This window comes from Urocitellus parryii (genome assembly GCF_045843805.1).
Source record: "Urocitellus parryii isolate mUroPar1 chromosome 14 unlocalized genomic scaffold, mUroPar1.hap1 SUPER_14_unloc_1, whole genome shotgun sequence".
In the NCBI taxonomy this organism is placed as follows: domain Eukaryota; kingdom Metazoa; phylum Chordata; class Mammalia; order Rodentia; family Sciuridae; genus Urocitellus; species Urocitellus parryii.
In genome coordinates this window covers 630,554-650,955 of record NW_027551778.1, presented here as the reverse complement: position 1 = coordinate 650,955, position 20,402 = coordinate 630,554, and the positions used below count along the sequence as shown (strand labels likewise).

Genomic DNA, 20,402 nt, shown 5'->3' with positions numbered 1-20,402 from the left:
GGATGAGCTGCCAGGACAGAGCAAAGCTGACCCAGGTCTGAGGCCTCTCAGGGACCATGGGCAGGAAGCCCACCTGGGTACCATGGAAGGTGCACCCAGCAGCACGAGGCACCTGTGCACAGGAGGTGCCGGGGAAAGCCAGAGGGCCGCACTGCAGCTGGCCACGCCCAGATCTGGCCCCTTGAGCTGGGAGCATCTGAGGTACAGAGGCCAGAAGAACAAGGCTCAGCGAGGCCCAGGTGCAGAGTCACTCCCCAGGCAGAGGACCTTAGGTGACAGTTCAGAACTGGTGCCAACTCTCCCTGCCCACTCACAGGCTCACTGGCTTCTGCTGTCCATGGGCAGCCTCAGAAGGCCACCTCTGAGAGGCTGAGCCACCAGTCGGTTCAGACACACCTCGCTGAGCCACCAGGTCTCTCCCACACTCCACTGGCTCCAGAAGCACACGGAGACGCAGGAGCCCAGCAGGAAACTCCCAGAGTGTGCACTGCTGTGTGCTTTGGCTTCAGACTCTGACCCACCAGCCAAGACAGGAACTGCCTCCTACCTGAGAAGCTCCCCAGCCGCGGCGCAGTCATGTCCCCACCATCATGGATCTCAAGGGAGTCCCAGTTCTGCTCCGTGGCAAAGCTGATCACTTGAATCTGCAAACCACAATGTCAAGTTAATATCTGTTTTGGCTGAGTATTAATCTAATCAGATAGTAGTTTTTCAAGATTAAGATATACATATATCAAAATAAAGAAAACAATTCATGAAAGGACATTAAAAAATATCTACAAATGACACTTTTGACAATTTGTATTCTAAAACTCCAAAAATAAAAATATTGTGTAGAAATATTAAGAAAAGAGAAATAGATCATGCTGTATGCTATTTAAGATGACCAATGTAAAGGAAGGAGGGAGGGAGGGAAGGAGAGAGGGAGGGAGGAAGGGAAGTAAGGAGGAAGGGAGGGAGGGAGGGAGAGAGTGAGGGAGGGAAGGAGGGAGGGAGGGAAGGAGGGAAGGAAGGAGGGAAGGAGGGAGAGAGGGAGAGAGGGAAGGAAGAAAGGAGGGAGGGAAGGAAGGAGGGAGTGAGGGAGGGAGTGAGGGAGGGCAGGAAGGAGGGAGGGAAGGAGGGAAGGAGGGAGAGAGTGAGAGAGGGAAGGAAGGAGGGAGGGAAGGAAGGAAGGAGGGAGGGAAGGAGGGAAGGAAAAAGGGAGGGAGGGTAGGAGGGAGAGAAGAAAGGAGGGAGGGAGGGAGAGAGTAAGGGAAGGAAGGAGGGAGGGAGGGAGAGAGTAAGGGAAGGGAGGAAGGAAGGAAGGAGGGAGGGAGGGAAGGAAGGAAGGAAGGAGGGAGGGAAGGAAGGAGGGAAGGAAAAAGGGAGGGAGAGTAGGAGGGAGGGAGGGTAGGAGGGAGAGAAGGAAGGAGGGAGGGAAGGAGGGAAGGAAGGAGGGAGGGAGTGAGGGAGGGAAGGAGAGAGTGAGGGAGGGAGGGATGGAGGGAGGGAGGGAGAGAGTGAGGGAAGGAAGGAGGGAGGGAGGGAAGGAAGCAGAAAGGAGGGAGGGAAGGAAGGAGGGAGGAGAGAGTGAGGGAAGGAAGGAGGGAGGGAGGGAAAGAAGCAGGAAGGAGGGAGGGAGGGAGAGAGTGAGGGAAGGAGGCGAGGAAGGGGGTGGAAACAGGAGCAAAAGAAGAAAAGGCCAGGGTTGCTGGCTGAGTCCACGGTGGCTCTGGGATGGGGCACACACCTGGATTCCGGACCCCTCCGTCACGCTGATCTTCCACACACAGTTCAGGTTGTTGCCATAGGGCTCAGGGTAGCCGGGGGACAGAATCGTCCCTCTCCGTTGAGTGAAATTGCCACTGCAGGGAACTGAGAGACAGAGCCACATAGAATAAATGTAAAATGCAGCGAGGCCATTAATTTGGCTTTGGTTTTCTTTTCTGTGTGGTCAGATAGTGACAGGAACTTCCCATGGACTGTGGTACTCTAAATGGCATTTGTAGCCAAGGTAGAGTTGAGTCCCTTTTAAATCAGCCATACCTCTGGTGATCACCTGTTGTGCTACTAACTTACAGACCTGGAACCTCTAAACACCTCTTCAGGTTTCTAAGAAGGTGCTGCACCTACCAACGGCATCTCTGAAGCGAATTCTATTTGGAATAATTCATCTACTTAATTTAAAGACCACTGCAGAGCGCTCTCTTCTCACACAGTCCTGCGGCTCCAGATGATGCTAACGGGATTTATGAGCAAGTCCAAGGAGAAGAAGAGATGCTTAAAATGCAAATGAATTCAAGTGCTAATTATGATTACACTAGAGTTTTCTACACAAAATGAAGCAAATAAAACCTAACTAACAATGCCATTGCCATTCAGGCTGCATTAACCTCTTGCTTTTCAAACATTCATCAGCACAAATGTATTAAAGAGCATTACCCAAGTAATACAGCAAATCAACCTCATCATGCTTTTACCCCAAAATGAAATTATGTGGTTTGGCCACGGCGTCAGAGTCGATGGCGCTCTTAACAGAGTGGAGAGAGGAAGTGTGCTCGGGCCTTGTGCTCTGATGCGGCTTAGGACAGCAGCTCTTCAGGGGTGGCTACTGCTCAGGCAGTCCTCAAACACAGCCTGCCCATCATGCAGGTTAGGAGACGGCCACTCTGTGTGGGCCAGACGGTGACCCTGGGCAGCAGCTCTCTGCACTGGGGACTGTGGGCACAGCCCGCACCTGTCACCCCACCGTGGAGGACACTCACCTACACAGCTGGGCACCGTGTCATTCCACTGAGCGAGTGCGTTGGGCACAGACTGGCAGCGGATGGCCGTGGAGCCCTGCAGCAGGTAACCCGGGTTACACTCAAATCGAACAATGGAGCCTGCGGAGAACTCAGAGCCGATTCTTCTCCCATATCTGGGCTCGGGGACAGAGCTGCACTGGGTGTCACTGGTGCGAGGGACAGCTGCAGGCAAACAGAACACAGCCGTCTGAGTCTTCTTCAGCAGGCCACACCTCATCTGGACAGCAGACTGGAGCCTGGGAGAGGGATGCTGACACCCAGGTCAGCACCTCAGGAGCAGGTCCACCCCACGCTCCAAGCTCAGGTGACCCGAGGACCGCCTGGATTTCCCACTCAGAGCAGGAAATGGACATAAGAAGAATAGTGCCTTACAGGGCTGAGTGACATCAAGCAAGTAAGTGACCACCAACAAGGACCTCACCACTTCACAATGACAAACTGCATTCAGCCTGGTTAGGGTTTGGAGGTCCCCAAAGCTCATGTGTGAAACAGTGAAAGAAAGTTCAGAGGAGAGGTGACTGAGTTAGGGGCACCTTCACCCGGTCAGTGAGTCGATCCCCATGGGATTAACTGGAGGGTGGCTGAAGGCAGGGAGGCTGTGGCTGGGGAGGTGGGGCATTGGGACGGGCTTTGGGGGTCTACATTTTGTATTTGGCGAGTGGAGCTTTCTCTCTCTCTCTCTCTCTCTCTCTCTCTCTCTCTCTCTCTCTCTCTCTCTCTCTCCTTCCTGATCACCATGAGAGCTGCCTCCCTCCACCTCACTCTTCTGCCATGTGGGCTGAGACCACCAAAACCTTGAGCCTCTTCTTGAATTGTTCTTATCAGGTTTTTTAGTCATAGCAGTGAAAAAGTCGACTAAAACAAGCCTCCATAGTCTTAAAACCTCGTGGGGAAAGCCACTCTTTATAGCCTCCTTATGCCATGACCATTGCGATGTAGCAATGAAATCTAAATAGAACGACCACATGATACGGCAGGCCAGGCTCTGGATATTTACCTGAGAGGACCGAGTCCAGGGTTCCAGGAGAACTCTGCAAGCTCACCCAGCGCTACTCAGTATAGACAAGATGGGGAACAAGCTAACTGTCCGCAGAAGAATGGGTGAAAAAAAAAGGGTCTAAACGTGTGTACACTGGAATGTGACTCCACCTTACACAGGAAGGATCTCCTGCCCCTCGGGACTTGTGCAAAGTGAAATGAGCCAGTCCCAGAGGGCCAAGGCTGCAGATTCCGCCCAGCAAGGAGGCAGTCTGAGATCTCGCACTCACAGGGGCCGAATGCACAGTGGGCATGACCAGGCCTGGCTGGGGAGGTGGAGAAGTTCTGCCTGCCGTCAGCAACCCTGCCCTGTGCCCCTGGAACAGGCTCAGAGCAGGCCTCCTCACAGAGAAAGGAGCCCAGGCGTCTGCCGGCTGCACGGCCCTGAGAGGGAGGCCCCATTGGAAGCCACCAAGAGGCCCCAGAGCCCCTGTGTGTCCAGCATGAGCAGGAGCTCCCTGCTCTCAACAGTCCCAGGCTGCTCTGACCCTTCTACCTTCTAGGTAAGATGAACGTCCCGTGCCCAGCAGCAGCAAGTCCAGAGAGAAGTCACAGGATGACCAGTCCTTCCCAACCCCTCCAACCAGACTGCATCATCCACAAACCCCCAAGTGCTCTCTTTCTGAGACTGTCCATTTCCCATGTGTGTGGTCTTCGTTGCCACAGGAAGCAAGACCCTAAATCTGTGAGATGACAGGTGTGTGACTCAGTGTCCTTAGACGGTGGGTATGGGTGGGGGAGGCTCCGTGCAATATGGGTGAGACATTTACTTAGGTTGTATGTCAGAAATCGCCATCTGCAACAGATTTCCCTGCCTGTCAAAGGAGCATGGGATAAAGTTTGAAAGGTACTTCAAGTGGCAAAGAGACCTGTCACCACAAGCCAATGCCTTGGAGCCAGTTGTGCACTTGGAAGTTCGCGTGTTCCGCTCCGACTTCCGCAGTCAGCTGCTAGGAGCCACAGCAAAAATATTGATACAGGCACCTTTGGGTTTAGTGACTGCCAGCCAGCCATTGAGATTATGATTATGTTAAGTTACATTCATATGGTAATTGGACTCCTGCTGTTTACCTGGGCCCGTTACGGGACTCAGGTTACTCATGTCACTCTTGTAATGGGAGAGTTCCCATTGGTTGGGAAAGGATGGTAGGAGGGTGTTCCGGGGGAAGTGGAGCCCCCGGCTCAGGTAGAACACACGTGGGTGGACCGACTTGTTAGGGGACGCACATGGCCTCTCACAAAATAAAACTTTGTTTCAGTTTGACTGGCTTGTGTTTTTGTGCCCAACCGGGTTGCAAGATTGCAAGCCGGCGTGCACTGACAGCCCGGCAGGGAAGCGCCCAGCAGGGGTGCGGCAGGCGGTGCTCGGGGGCAGCAGCGGCAGGAGCGGAGCTCAGCCAGCTCGGGGGCAGCAGCGGCAGGAGCGGAGCTCAGCCAGCTCGCTCAAGCAGCACACACTGTGGCTGACTGCTGCAGGCGAGCAGCCTGCAGCAGTCAGCCACAGTGTGTGCTGCTTGGGGACCCTGTTGTTCTTTGTCCTGGCTATTTTCGTATTTGGTGGGGCGCCCTTGGAGAGAGTGGTTCATGTACCCATTTTCCTTAACAATGACCCTGTCTTCAGACTGCTCTTCCTCAACACGCTGGCGTCCCTCTCCTGATTGGGTCTGAACAATGGCAGCACCATTTTGATAACTGCTGCAAAGAAAGCTATTCTATAAAAATGGAAATCAAAAGATCATTCTGACTGAACTACATTTCAATCCAATGTTGAAATATTTTCTATCAGAAACGAAAGTTGATGCAATTATATATCATCTATTTGCTGTAGTTAAAAAAATTAATGAATATCAGAATTAAACATTTCACTAACTAATAGAGGAACGTAGGATACCTATCAAATTCTAACATAATAAAGGACTGCTTAAAATCATATTTGCTGAGAGCCACAGCCGAGTCTGTATGGCCCCTGGCATTTTGCCAACAGTATTGATTGACAGGCAAGGCGTTAATATCCGCCTCTGCCGCTACTTTTGAGTTCTAGCGCTATTTTTGAGTTCTCGCGCTATTTTTAGTTCTCACGGGGATTCCCCGGGAGTTCCCATTGGTTGGCGAAGTGCAGGAGGAGGGATTTCCCGGGGAGATATTTCCGGCGGGGAGTTCCTGCAGGAGCCTCGTGGCTTTCGGGAGGATTCCCCAGGAGCGTGTGTGAGGTTTTTTTCTTGCAGTAAAAAAATAAAGTCTGTTCTTGCTTCAGTGGCTCGTGATTTGTGCCCAGCCAGACTGTGGCAATATTTGTCAGGGCTCTATGCTTAAGAATTTTGTTACAGTTGGAAATGGTATAAAGGGGGAAAATATACCCAAAGGATACTTCCATAGTTATCTCAAGGATGTTTTTACCAAATGAAGAAGCATCTCACAATGGGAATCTTGGTGCTTGTGCACAATTACTTGGAAAGAGATTGCATTGTATGGTAAAGTGCTACTTAACTCAGAGACTTCAAGTACGGTGACTCTTGCTAGTGTAATGCAGGCTGCCCACACCTGGAGGTTCCCAAACAGGGAAGTCAGCCTCCAGCATCCTGGATGTACAAGTCCCTGTTAAAACTGTCTTCATGAACGTGATAGCTATTTATTTTAAGAAAACCAACAATTAAGGAGTAATACCTGCTTTCTAATGCAATTTTGGAGAACGTTTCTCAGGAAGACATTTGGAAAGCAAAGAGAAGAGATGAATTTTAATATCCCAGGAGGTGGGCGAGAGGAAAGCTACAAAACTGAGACATGAGCCTGCATGTGTGTGTCTGGGGGAGAGCCCAGCACTCTCTGCACCCAGCCCTCTGGGTCTGCCCTCAGGCCCCACCTTCCCTGGCCCTTCACACAGCCTCCGCCCCCCACTGTGACTCCCCTCTACCAGTTAGGAACACTTTAGTGAAAAGTGGGCAGAGAGCAAGGTCATGCTGGAGAACCAAGGTGACAGGCCAGACAGCTGGGTGGCCTGGGACCAGTGCTGCTGCAGGGCCCAGAGTGGAAGCACCAGGAACGGGTGTGTGCCTTTAGTGGGCACCAGGTGATGGCTCTGTTAATCATCTGTCACCACCACAGACACAACCACAGATGTGTGCGTGAAGCTCTCTTGCTGCACTCCTGCCGTGGGTGGTGCAGGAGATATGCCCAAGAAAACAAACCTGAATGCAGGTAGGACTGGCCTGCAGTGTCCACCTGAGGCAGGTGTAGGACTGGCCTGCAGTGTCCACCTGAGGCAGGTGTAGGACTGGCCTGCAGTGTCCACCTGAGGCAGGTGTAGGACTGGCCTGCAGTGTCCACCTGGGGCAGGTGTAGGACTGGCCTGCAGTGTCCACCTGGGGCAGGTGTAGGACTGGCCTGCAGCGTCCACCTGGGGCACTCTCCTATTTCCCTTAGTGACTGAAGAACATCTCCTGCCTCTTCATCTCCTGCTAGTCTCAGTTTTGCAGCTTTCTCCTCTCCCACCTCCTGGGATATTAAAATCTGTCTTTTCTCTTTGCTTGCCAACGTCTTCCCCTCTGGCTCTGAGACATCTGATTTGACAGGTCATTACTAGCAGGGGAATTTAGACATTTATTGCCAGATTACAAATAAAATTTATGCTGAAACTTCTTTGTAAAAGCTGTACATTTAATAAGCTCTTAACATAAAATGGGAATATCTTAAAGGGGGAAACTAAGCCTCCATGTTGTCTAAAAGGAGAGTTAGACCTGGAAAAATGTGGAGTAAGAAGCTGTTCTGGGAGTGGCCAGGAATAGGTTGAGGTTGTGGGCGTGGCCAGGGGGTGGGCGTGTCTGGGAGTGAGATGCTTTTCTGGGCAGGTGGTTCAGGGCGGATGATGTTCAGGCATTGCTGGGTGGCCAGTAGGGAAAACTGGTCAGGGTTGGTGACCCCGCACCCATGCCATGGAAAGACTGAAGGCGAGCTGCCACTTCTAAACTGCTCCCAACAGGGAGGTGTTGTGACACATGGCTTCCTTTCCCCCAAGACATCGACGGTGAACCTTTACAGTTTACTAAAGCTAGGAGAAACGTACAGTAGATCCTTCTAGTTTAATAATTCTGGTATGAGTTCTGTTGAGGAGGCTGAAGGCAGCCCGGAACTGCAGGCTGGAACAGGGCGGGAGAGCAGGCTGTGCACACCTCGCGAGCTCTCAGGAGCGTTAAAGGCAGTCTGATATTGATGATAGACTCAGGTGCCAGCTCCCCTCAGACAGTCACAGGCACCAGACAGAGAGGGCAGAGGAGAAGGTGTAAACAGTGTTCCCTACCCTGCCCCGAGGGGCACCTGCCTTGTGGTCAGCAAGAAGCAGGAGGGTTGTGGCCATGGTTAGCTGGCCTCTACTAGCCTATCCACTCATTCCAGTGTGGACTCCAGTACTGAGAGGCATCTACTTGGTGTCACCAAAATGTTTCTAATGCAAAGTGATGACTTTACAGAACAGAGTCAAAGGCCTCTTCTAAGACTTTAGAAGAGACTTACTAAGTAAGGCTGTGTGCAGTTCTTTACCTTTGCTCTACCTAAGATTACACTGGCCTTTGTTGAGGACTTGCAAGGATCCCACGACTGAGTAGCACATCCCAGGCTCTGCCGGCCCCTCTCTGTTCCTGGCAGTGCAAGGGTCAGGGGACTCAGAAATGCAGAGGGGGTGACAGGAGTCCCTCCCCAGGAACTCCTGGGGGGTAGGAACCTGGTAAGGAAACCCTGCTTGTATCTAAGAAGAAACATGCAAGACTAAACATGCCCGGCCTTCCAGAGTGAGAAGTGCCCACCCGAGTCCTCAGGAAGCTAGCGTGTGCAGGGATAACGCCGCGGCCACCACGTCAGACGGCAGGACCACAGCCCTCCTAGACACTCACACTTCAGGGGGCATGCTGACCATTCCCCGCAGGACGAGCTCTCACCACACCTCTGCTTCCCAAGTTTGTTGACCACCACACTGACCACCACACTGCCTCAGACCCGCGGATGGTGCTTGGGCTGCTGGGTCAGACTAGCCACAGCAGGGAAGGGTGTTGAGCCCACAGGGACGTGGCTGCCAACTGAGCCGCCTACCTCGGCTGCCCACTAGTCCTTTTTTTTTTTTTTTGAGAGAGAGAGAATTTAATATTTAATTTTTCTTTTTTGGCGGACACAACATCTTTGTTGGTATGTGGTGCTGAGGATGGAACCCAGGCCGCACGCATGCCAGGCGAGCGCGCTACCGCTTGAGCCACAGCCCCAGCCCCTGCCCACTAGTCCTTCTTGCTCACAGTCATGGTGAGCTATGCTGCTCTGCTCCCAGAGAGTAGCCAGACCCTGAGTTCCCACTGAAGAGCCCCCAACAGCCATGCACTTCCACCGCATCCCAGGCTCCAGCTCAGGGGGGACCCATGCTGAAGAGCCAACTGCTGCATTGTGCAGATGGTGGACTCTTGGCCTTCCGTGTGTACCAACTCTCTCTTCCTGCCCTCAGGCTTCCAAATGTAAGCTCCTACTCTCAAGGACGGTGGAAAACAAATGAATGAAAGCCAGCAAATACCTAGGATGATCAGGACACTTTGTGAAAAAAACGGCCCTATGCACATGTCCTTTTCTTTCTCTCCACAAGTTTGAGAGATGGCAGCATCATGGTTACTGAAGTCTCCACGTTAGTGTCAGGATGACCTGGAGGGCAGGGAGCAGAGAGCCACCAACGGCCCCAGGAGGAGGAGCTTGCACTGTGACCCTGCTCATCTGTCCCCAGCAGTCCTTCACGGTTGAGCTGTCTGGGAACAAGAGCTGGATCACCTGCCACCAGAGGAGTCATAAAGTCACTGTGCAATTTTAAGCTTTAGTAATTCACAAAAGAAGGAAGCTGTAACTAACATAGGAAGCACTGTTCAGGAAACTTTCACACAAGAGAGTTCAAGTAATTTGGGGGCTTCAACATTCAACACAACAACTACCTTTCAAGAAGCCATGTTCAATTTACCTTTCATAGGTATTGAAAATTTCCCCATTGCTGTTGAGTGATTTGTAAATTGCATTCATTGTCTTCTCCCTGTATCTGCAAAGGAGTTAGCTCTGATGAAAAAAGACCCTGACTTTTGCATAACCTCACTGGTTAAAAGCAAGAAAAAAGGGTATATTGGGACTTTATAAAATATTGAAGATATTAGAGCCATTTATATTCTTCAGAACAAGGAAACTCGATTCCGTCTATGTTTTTCTTTACTCTCTGCTTTTCTTTTAATAATCATGCATGCTTTTAAACAAGGAAACATGATTTCAAAATATGTTTTCTGATGATAACATTTGAAGATAAAAGATGTTCAGTCATTTGCATAAGATATTTCATCTGATATCTGACAATTTTCTAATCTTTATAAAAAATCAAAGCAAGTGTCTTAGAAAGGCAGAGAATGTAGAGAATGCCAATGACTTGAATTTTTTCAGGAGGAAAAATATACTTAGATCAATTGGTTCAGTTTCTTTACATATATTACATGAATTTTGGCTTGCGAATATACTTTTGCAAATTAATTTAGAATTTATTTGAAGAAAATTAGGAGTGGCAAGAGGTAGGCTCTTTAAATTGGTCTCTCTCCTAATAATTTTTAAGAGATACTAGTTAATTGTTCATATTTAACAAGAGCTACAGCTTATAGCAAGGTGGTGACATCTAAATCAATAGCATAGAGACTCAATCAACTGCTGCTTAAACCAGGTTCAAAGGTAGTTTGCCTCCTACTTATCTGTCAAATATTATTCTCACTTTCTTTCCACTATTCTTTAAATATTCTTATTGCTGAAAACTGAGGCTTCTTTTATAGTGAAATATTTTGATGGCATGGCTTTTGCAATGTGAGATTATTAGCTAGGATATATAAATTATACGACCTTGTTATCCTCCATATTTTTTTTGAAAAACATAATATATCAAGGATGCTTTCTGAAGTCTTTGTTAAGGGAAAGGTGTCATTGCTGAAAAATTATTTCCTTCCAACTGAAAGAGAATATTTAGGGGTGGGTAGTGTTCTCTCTAGCCTAGAGGAAAACTGGATCAAGATCACGCCTTATGTTTGGACAGTTTTTCTCTACAAGGAAAAGTCTCTCCCAGATTCCCACCCCGCAACTGTGATCATGACAAGTCCCATGTTGCCCCTGCTCTCATCCCCAAATGTGCATGCAGTCACCTGGCAGTTTCTTAAGCTCACTCAATGAAGGTGCAAAAAAGGTAAACCACACTCAGGTAAAATTCTTCACCCTTCAAATCTATGAAGTAATCCCAAGTTTATTTTTAATGAGTTCCAAATTTAAAAATAAACAGAAATGATGTAGAAGAGCTAAAAGTGAATAAAGCATGACCAACCAAAATTAGGTAGGTAAAGTGGGAGATGCATAAGTTTTTTTTTGTTAAATTGTTGTTTAAGTTAATTTTCCCAATAACAAGTGGATTACCTGATTAAGTGTATTTCATTCAAGTCCTTGCAAAGATATAAACTATAATGAAATGGTTTACTTAATCAGATAAAATATTATATTTGCAGACACTTTGAGAAGCGCAGAGCTACACAAAGGTCATAGGATAAAGATCCGTCTCCACAGAGTGCTAGATAAATGAGATATTATGATCTGGAGTAGAAATAGAAAATCCAGGTGTTGAAAGAACAACTAATATTTTCATTAAATAATTTTATCTTATAAATATCCTCAATTACTTAAATATCACAAAAGTGTGGTTTGGATACTTCCATGACTTGTCTGAAGAGGGTGGAGCTGCAGTGTTAGAGGAGCAGAGGAGGGGGACAGGGGGTGCATTTACCTTGATAAACAAAGTGGAAGCCCCGGGCGGCCGCCCCACTCTTGGCGCTGAATCGAAGCAGAATTTGATTGGATGTAGCCAAAGGCAGCGTTTCACCTACAGATAAAGACAGAGATCATTCCTGGGGCCAGAAAACACCCAGCCCTGGGTGAATGGGAATATTCACAGAGATCATTTTAACTTGGAATTTCACAATGAAATTTTTGAACTTTAAAAAAATAAAATTTAATTTTGGGTTTAAGACCAAAATATTGTTTATATCAAGACTTTAAAACTCTGTTCCTACATTCTAGTAAAATGCATTCAATCATTGTTTCATGTTTGCTTTCTTCTGAAGAAAACAGAATAGGGCTACTGGCTGATAACATGTAAGACACAATTACTGGCTGCATCATAACCTCAGATTACATTGATTTTATTCTTGCTGGCTAGAAATTTTCTTAAAATGAAAAAAAATTTTTTTGAATTGAAAGTTGATTTTAAAAATTAACACATTCAGGAAAAGCCTACTGAAGTAAAATTGTAACCTCTTGAGAGAGCCTGGCCTGTATCCTATCCTGAACAGCTTGGGAGAGGGTGGCTACAAGAATTTCCAGGAGAATTTATTACTATGTATCAAGATTTTGAATGCCTCTTCTTAAAGGTTCTACCATAGGATATTGGTAGAAAATAACAAAACATGGTCACAGCTGTTTGGTTAAGAAATAGTGATTTATAGGTGTTGGTTTTATATCCTGCTACTTTGCTGAATTCATTTATTAGTTCTAGAAGTTTTCAGGTGGAATTTTTTGGATCTTCTAAATATAGAATCATGTCATCAACATATAGTAATGGTTTGAGTTCTTCTTTTCTTATTGGTTTCCCTTTAATTTCTTTTGTCTATCTAATTGCTCTGGCTAGAGTTTCAAGGATAATGTTGAATGAAAGTGGTAGAAAGGGGTATCCCTGTATTGTTCCAGTTTTTAGCAGGAATGCTTTCAATTTTTCTCCATTTAGAATGATGTTGGCCTTGGGTTTAGCATAGGTAGCTTTGATAATGTTGAGATATGTTTCTGTTATCCCTATTTTTTTCTACTTTTTTGAGCATTAAAGGGTTCTGTGTTTTGTCAAATGCTTTTTCTGCATCTGTAAATTCAGCAAAGTAGCAGGGTAAAAAATTAACACCCATAAGTCAAATGCATTCCTCTACATCAGTGATGAATCCACTGAAAGAGAAATTGGAAAAACTACTCCATTCACAATAGACTCAAAAAAATAAAATATTTGGGAATTAATCTAACAAAAGAGGTGAAAGATTTCTATGATGGAAATTATAGAACACTAAAGAAGAAGACTTTAGAAGATGGAAAGATCTCCTTTGTTCTTGGATAGGCAGAAATAATATTGTCAAAACGGCCATACTACCAAAAGCACTATACAGATACAATTCATATTAAAATTCTAATGACATTCTTCATAGAAATAGAAAAAGCAATCATAAAATTCATTTAAAAAAATAAGAGTCCTAGAATAACCAAAACAATCCTCAGTGAGAAAAGTACAGCTGGAGGCATCAGAATACCAGATCACCAATTATATCATAGAGGCAAAGTAACAAAAATGACATGGTATTGGCACCAAGATAGACATGTAGACCCATGGTACAGAATAGAGGACACAGAGACAAAGCTACTTGAATACAGTGATCTCCTACTAGACAAAGGTGCCATAAACATACATTGTATAAAAGACAGCCTCTCAACAAATGGTGCTGGGAGAACTGGAAATCCATATGCAACAGAATGAAATTAGACCTCTGTCTCTCACCCTGCACAAAACTCAACTCAAAGTGGATCAAGGGTCTCGCCTTTAGACCAAAGACCCTTTGCCTAACAGAAGAAAAGATAGGCCTAATCTCCACCATGTCAATTTAGGACCTAACTTCACTAACAAGACTCCTAAAGCAAAAGAAATAAAATCCAGAATGGGATCAAACTAAAAAACTTCTTCACAGAAATAAAGCCATCAAGAACGTGAAAAGAGAGCCTACAGAATGGGAGAAAGTCTTTACCACATGCACTTCAGATAGAGCAATAATCTCCAGGATATATAAAAAACTTGACATCAAAAAACAAATAACCCAATAAATAAATGGGCTAAGGAACGGAACAGACAATTCTCAGAAGAAATACACATGCTGAACAAATATATGCAAAAATGCTCACCACCTCTAGCAATCAGAGAAATGCAGATCAAAACTACTCTAAGATTTCATCTCCCTCCTGCCAGAATGGCAATTATCAAGCATATAAATCATGATAACTGTGGGCGAGGATGTGGGGGAAAAGGTACATACATACATTGCTGGTAGGACTACAAATTGGTGCAACCACTATGGAAAACGGTATGGAGATTCCTCAGAAAACTGGGAATGGAACCACCGTTTGGCCCAGTTATTCCACTTCTTGGTTTATAACCAAAGGACTTAAAACCAGCATACGACAGTGGCGCAGCCACATCAATGTTTATAGCACCTCAATTCACAATACTATGAAACCAACCTAGGTGCCCTTCAGCAGACGAATGGATAGAGAAAATGTGGCATATATAGACAATCAAATATTAGCCTTAAAGAAGAATGAAGTTATGGCATTTGGTGGTAAATGGATGGAGATGGAGAATGTCACACTAAGTGAAATAAGCCAATCCCTAAGAATCCCTTAGAAGTGAATGCTGTATCTGATATGTGGATGCTGATTCATAGTAACATGGGAGCCAGGGAAGAACAGAGGGACTTTGGATCAGACGGAGGGGAGTGAAGGGAGAGGAGGGTATATGGGGATGGGGAGGATAGTAGAATGAATCACACATTATTACCTATGTGCATATATGATTATATAACCAGTGTAATTCTACATCATGTTCAACCAGAAGAATGAGATGTCATACTCCATTTATGTATGCCATGTCAAAATGCATTCTACTGTCATGTATAACTAGTTAGAACAAATTTAAAAGTGTAAAGATAAAAAAGAAATAGTGAAAAACTGGAAATAACTAAATCTTAACCTTAGTAGTTTCGAGACTGTGTATACATCCTTTACTTGGAGACTGATTAAGCAATTTTAACAAGTACATGCTGAAAGACAGCAGAAGTGAAAATAAAGGGGCTGGCTCATTGGTAAGGGGTGTGGTAAATAGACTGTGATAAATTAATCCTGCAGAATTGTGCCGACCCTCGGTGTTGAAGGGGACTGGTTTCAGGAACCCTCCACGGACACTGGAATCTATGGATATTCTCTGCCTGGGCACAAGTTCAGGTTTTAAATGATTTAGAACAAACTGTGAAGAGCTCTTGACTCCAGGTAGAGGATTATGAAGCAGAAAACAAATACATGACACAACTTAGCACCCATTAAGTTTCTGATATTTGCCTCTTATGTGGACATATTACATGTTCCATGATCTTACATAAAGGTGGGTGTTTTTTAAATAGGATAAGACATTTCTGAAAACTTACACCTAAAAAAAGACTTTGCTAAACACACCTGCAAATTCAATCATTAAATTTCTCATTCATCAAAACAAAGAAATAGACAAATTTAAAATCAGTCACCACAGATGTCTCATGGGATTGTAAAAGTATCTGACCTGAATGAGAGCCCGAGAGTGAACTGAGAAGTCTGGCCTGGGGGTGGGTTCCATCAAATAGTTCTGCCAAGTCGTTCAGCGCTGTCTGGAAGTAGGCAAACTGCCCGAACACCACTGGAAAACAAAGGGCGGAGGGAAAGATGCTTTAGAAGGGAAGAGAGGCCCGGATGGACGACGCTGGCTGGTCCCCCAGGCACCACTACCTCAACAGAACTGTAAAACATAAATGGGAATTTACTTTTTCAGTGATAAAACAATTTTACTGTACATCTTGGTTTTTTGGTGCTTAATAAGAGGAGAGAAATTACTGCTCTCTGTGTAATTTTAACATTAAATGAGGATTTTTTTCTTTTAGTAAAGAAAAAAAATTAAAATTGTAGAAGAACATCTATAAAGGCATCCCATTAATTTTTTCGTAATCAGAGACATTTTATTCAATAAAAAAATAAACAGATAAAAATGCATGGTAATTTGTTGAGTAATTTAAAATTCATTCCAGAAAGTTACTATATTAACAACTTATGTTAACCCACCATCAAATTCATATTAATTTGTTCATACCCTTGATTCAGAAGCACATGTAGAACTTGTTTATTGTTATTCCTCAGCACAATTTTATTTATCTTATAGGTTAAGTTGTGTGACCACTCCTTCTCCAAGTATATCATAAATACATAGTATACAGTGAAAAATTTAATTTATATTTGTGAATTCAAATTGGTGATAGCCAGCCTTTAACTATTTAGGAAATCCTGGGATTCAGCATCTATTTCCAAGCAATAACAACTCATCCTTTTCCTATTTATGTGAAAGCTGGGCAGTCATTCTAACTCATTGGAGCAAGGGTAGAGAGGCACATTAGCTGTGCGAGCCCAGGTTCTGTGATAGTGAGCACACAAGAGGCTATCTACCTGCAGGAGCATGCATGTCTCTGTCTACACATGCACTTGAGTGCTGTATGTAAAGAGTGTGCACACATGTGTAACATGCCTTGTGAATGGAGAGTTTTAAGTTCCCTGGGAGGTAGCACAGAGGAAGCCTATGGACAGGAGGCAGTTCCCCCAGCGAGGTGCTCCTCAATTGCGGGGTTCAGAGGCTATAGCTGGGAGAACGTCACGATTTCCTACATTTCTAGCACATGCCCCACCATTTCCAAAATTAATTTTGTTTTCATCATGTTGGTGGTGGAATACTTGGGTGTCTTAATCAGAACAAAAGTGATTCATCTACATGTAATTCCTACTTTTTTTCAAGAAATCTTTAGCAAAACATCCACTTCATGGCAGGAACTTAGAGGAAGGAAGAGGACACTGATGTGGTGGCAGGACTGCAGCAAGCAGGGGTGCGGAGTACACACGAGGAGCCACAGTCCCTCTGGTGGACTCCTTCTGAGGGCTTCCGGGGCCCAGCCTAAGAGTCTGGGGCTCAACGCAGGTGCAGTCCAGGAAGTCATCTGCTGCGAGAACAGTGCACAAGGGACCAAGTGCACAGCAGGGGCTCCAGGGACTCAGGCCGCAGGAGGGCTGTGTCCAGCAGTGGGTAAGGCTCACATTTCCCAAGAAGGTACGCAGTGTCCCCCAAAGCTCGGGTGTCAGATTATAGGATAACTTTCAAAAGTAAAATGATGAGATGATGACAGGTGTGACCTGATCATGGATTACTCCACTTGAAGCATTAACTGGGTGGTAACTGTGGGCAGGTAGGGTGTGGCCAGAGAGGTGGGGTGTGGCTGGAGGAGGGGGTCCCTGGGACTTGCCACTGCGGGAAGTCTCTGTTTCTCTGGTTCCCTGTGCAGAGCTGCTTTCCCGGCCACGCCCTGCCACCATGATGTTTGCTGCATCTTGTGCCTGGAGCTGGGGCGTTTTTAGGCCATGAACGGCATCTCTGAAGCCATGAGCCAAACAAACTTCTCCTCTACTCTGTTCTCATCAGGAGTTTTGGTCACAGTGATGGGAAAGCTGACTCAAACAGTGCTTCACCAGTGAGAAGGTAGCTCCCCCCTCTTTACTGTATCCTAAGGATGGACTATAAGGAAATCCTTTCACAAGTAGGCCATCAAGAGCGAGACTTTGGAGGTGACAGTCTGAATTGGCTGTCACTTGGTGGATCAGGAAAGAATGTGGCAGCCCATATCTCCAGGGCCTGAAACACCAGACTTCAACACATACATTTCACAGAGCAGGCAAAGGAGTGGGTAAATGTTTATCAAGATGTTAACATGATCCTCTTTGGTTTTACAAAGGATGCCTGGGGCTGCTTGGGGTGAACACAGACACCACTGACATCTCTGAGGACCTATACTACACGCCACTTCCCCTTTGCAGCCTGTGCTGACCACAAGGTGGGCAGCCCTTCCTGCCCAGCCAGCATCACGTCACCTCCTGGTTCACACACCTGCCGAGCACACCCCACACGGAGCACATCAGGACACGGGCAGTACTTCATTCATATTTGTCACTGGCACTTATCAAAATATGGAATTGCTGAACCAGTTAATTAATGTCCCAGGAAACAGTAGGTAAGGGGTAAGAAAAGTCAAAATTAGTAGGGATTTTCCTTAAGTATTTCATGTAACACTTTCACTCCAAACTAAAGCTTTAATTTGATGGAGTGGGATGTTTGTGTTACTGAACTATTCAGGTTGGGACCTTATAATCAATATTCAGGATAGGGCATGTGACTTTTCTTCTGTTCACAATCACTGTTGCATTGCAATGTGAGGTATGATTCATAATAATTGCAATCATAGACTGACTGCTGTATTCCAATTAGATAAAGACACTTTGTATGCATAAAAGGTAGAAAGAGAAAAGTAACTGGAGGAATTGGAGCATTTGGGAGAATGAAGAAGCTTTCCCTTCAGTGCAGGGTCAAGGCTGAGGTGAAGAGGAGACCACAGCCCCACCTGCCCACTAACAGACCTGCCCACTGTGCCCAGGGACGCAAGTGTCCTGCCCCCCCCCCCCCCCCCGCAGGGCTGCTGTGCGGCCTCCCTTGCCCAAGCAAGCAGCCAGCAGAGAGAGTGATTCCTCAGAAAAACTGGGAACCGCCTGGCCAGGTCCTGGGGTTGTGGGTCAGACTCCTGGGGACACACAGCTGCAGCACGTTGGTCAAGAGCTCAGGGACACCTGGCTGCACCTGAGAGTCTGCACCTGTGCTTCGACTCCTACCTCCGCATGATGTCACTGTTAGGAGCTGGATATTTATCAAATGACAGGAAAATGAGCCCTGAGAGAAGCGTGAGAAACACGACAACGAACTGAAAACCAAGTACTTTCTTACCAAATTCCTTGGGCACGGTTATGGAGTAGAGGCATATCTGGCCAGCTGTGTAGTTATGCGGGTAGTTTGGTGACAGGACCACCCCTTCGGATCCCGTGTACTGGCCTCCGCATGGAGCTGGAAAGAGATCAGTGTGAGTGATAGAGTGACATGCAGGACAGTGTGAGCGACACAGCTGAAGCCCAAAGGTGTCCTGGGAGCAGACGCTGCTGGGGGGAAAGTGCAGCGAGCGCTCGCCCAGGTCCTGCTCTGCAGGGAGACCCAAGGGAGCCAGGCCACACAGACACGCCTCCTTAGAGGGGATCTACTGGCGTCTCAAGACCGTTACAGACAGGTTCAAATACTAAGGAAAACTGCTGTGGTAACAATAAAGCAGGCGGATCCACAGTGATAATTAATCCCTTTAAAAGGCTCCTCAAAACACGGCGGCTGATCCTAGTCATCCTGTCACCATGAGAGACACGAATCATTTCAGTTTCCTTCACATGAAACTCAGAGAATGGCACGTTTTCCTTTGCAGGCTCTGCTTGTTTTAACTTTGCATTTCATACACGCAGCTGAAGGGTAGCACTCGGGAATGCTTCTGGGGTCTCTGTAAGTTCACCTTAGAGCTCAAGGAACACACAGCCAGAAAGCGGGGGCCGAAAGAAAGATGCTGAGCAACAGAGAGCTCAGTGTCTGTGGGTGTGCCTCTGTGTGTACATGATGAGTGTAGGAGTGTGTACATGTATGTATCTCTGTGTATCTGTGTACATGGGTGTGAATGGTTGTGGGCATCTAGGTATCACTGTGTGTCAACATGGATGTGTGAATTATGCATGTGTATATGTGTGTGCATGTGTGTATTTGTGTATGTGTGTATGCCAGTGTGTGTGTATATGTGTACATATGGGTGTCTGTGTGAATGTATACATCTGTGTGTGAGGGGATGTATCTGTGTGTGTGTGTGTGTGTGTGTGTGTGTGGGTGCATCTGCATGGGGGGTTTATCTGTGTGTGTGTGTGGATATGTGTGTGGATGTGTGTGTGTGTGTGTGTGTGTGCGTGTGTGTGTGGGTGCATCGACACCCTAGAGAAGACATCCAGCTAAGCACAGTCACTTGGTGCTCAGTTTCCAAGTCTCCAGCTCCTCTGTGCCTCCTGTTTGGTGTGGAGGGCTGGTGTGCCCTGGCCTGTGCAGTGGCAGAGTGGGCCAGCATGGAAGTGCCCGCTGCCAGCCTGCCACCCTGACACCTGCCTCCTGCAGCCCACTCTCTTCTCATCTTACACACCCCTCGGCTGGCTAGGACTCAGACCGTTCAGAAGTCCATATTTCTACAGCTCGCTTCTCCTTGATATGGTAATTTTCAAAAAATAGAAATGAGAGCACACTGAATCCTTTGAATGTTAATCAGCACAGTTAAATCCTATTAATGAACTGAACATGCTCCACCATTAATAAAACTCAGAATATGCAACTGCTAATGCTCAGACACCTCATTCATTATTTTCAAGAGAGTTAATGGTTTCTCCACCAATTTCCCAAATCCTTGTATTTCAGTGTCTTCGAAAGCTTTAAGACTATTCTAGAAGTCAAAGAAAAACAGCCGAGTCATCGGTGTGCGCTGGTCTCTTCCCCAGAGGCTGGTAGAGACCTGAGCAAGCTCAGCACACCTCCATGCCAATGCTGGGATTCAGAAAGCCTTCATTATTCTAAATTGATGTCTTATGGTTTTAAATAGAAAAAGATCATTTTCACTTTGGGGTGGAAGATACCTCCAAAGCTGAAGGCACCCAGGGAAGTGTTGGGAGCCCCCTCCTCCCTGTAGATGTGCCACTCAGTGTCATCTCCATCTCATCACATGAATCCAAACTGGC

General features: G+C 46.4%; 1 protein-coding gene across 1 annotated transcript in view; it reads right to left on the bottom strand.

Moving 5' to 3' along the window:
- The window catches only part of LOC144251494 (CUB and sushi domain-containing protein 1-like), a 425,723-nt gene that overhangs the window by 56,595 nt on the left and 348,726 nt on the right, over positions 1-20,402 (bottom strand). Inside the window, exons 25-30 of the mRNA XM_077794365.1 lie at positions 18,547-18,663; positions 15,265-15,378; positions 11,635-11,730; positions 2,745-2,948; positions 1,730-1,854; positions 548-644 (exon numbers count right to left, since the gene is read on the bottom strand). Coding sequence (XP_077650491.1) covers positions 548-644; positions 1,730-1,854; positions 2,745-2,948; positions 11,635-11,730; positions 15,265-15,378; positions 18,547-18,663 — 753 coding nt within the window. The remainder of the gene's footprint in view (positions 1-547; positions 645-1,729; positions 1,855-2,744; positions 2,949-11,634; positions 11,731-15,264; positions 15,379-18,546; positions 18,664-20,402) is intronic.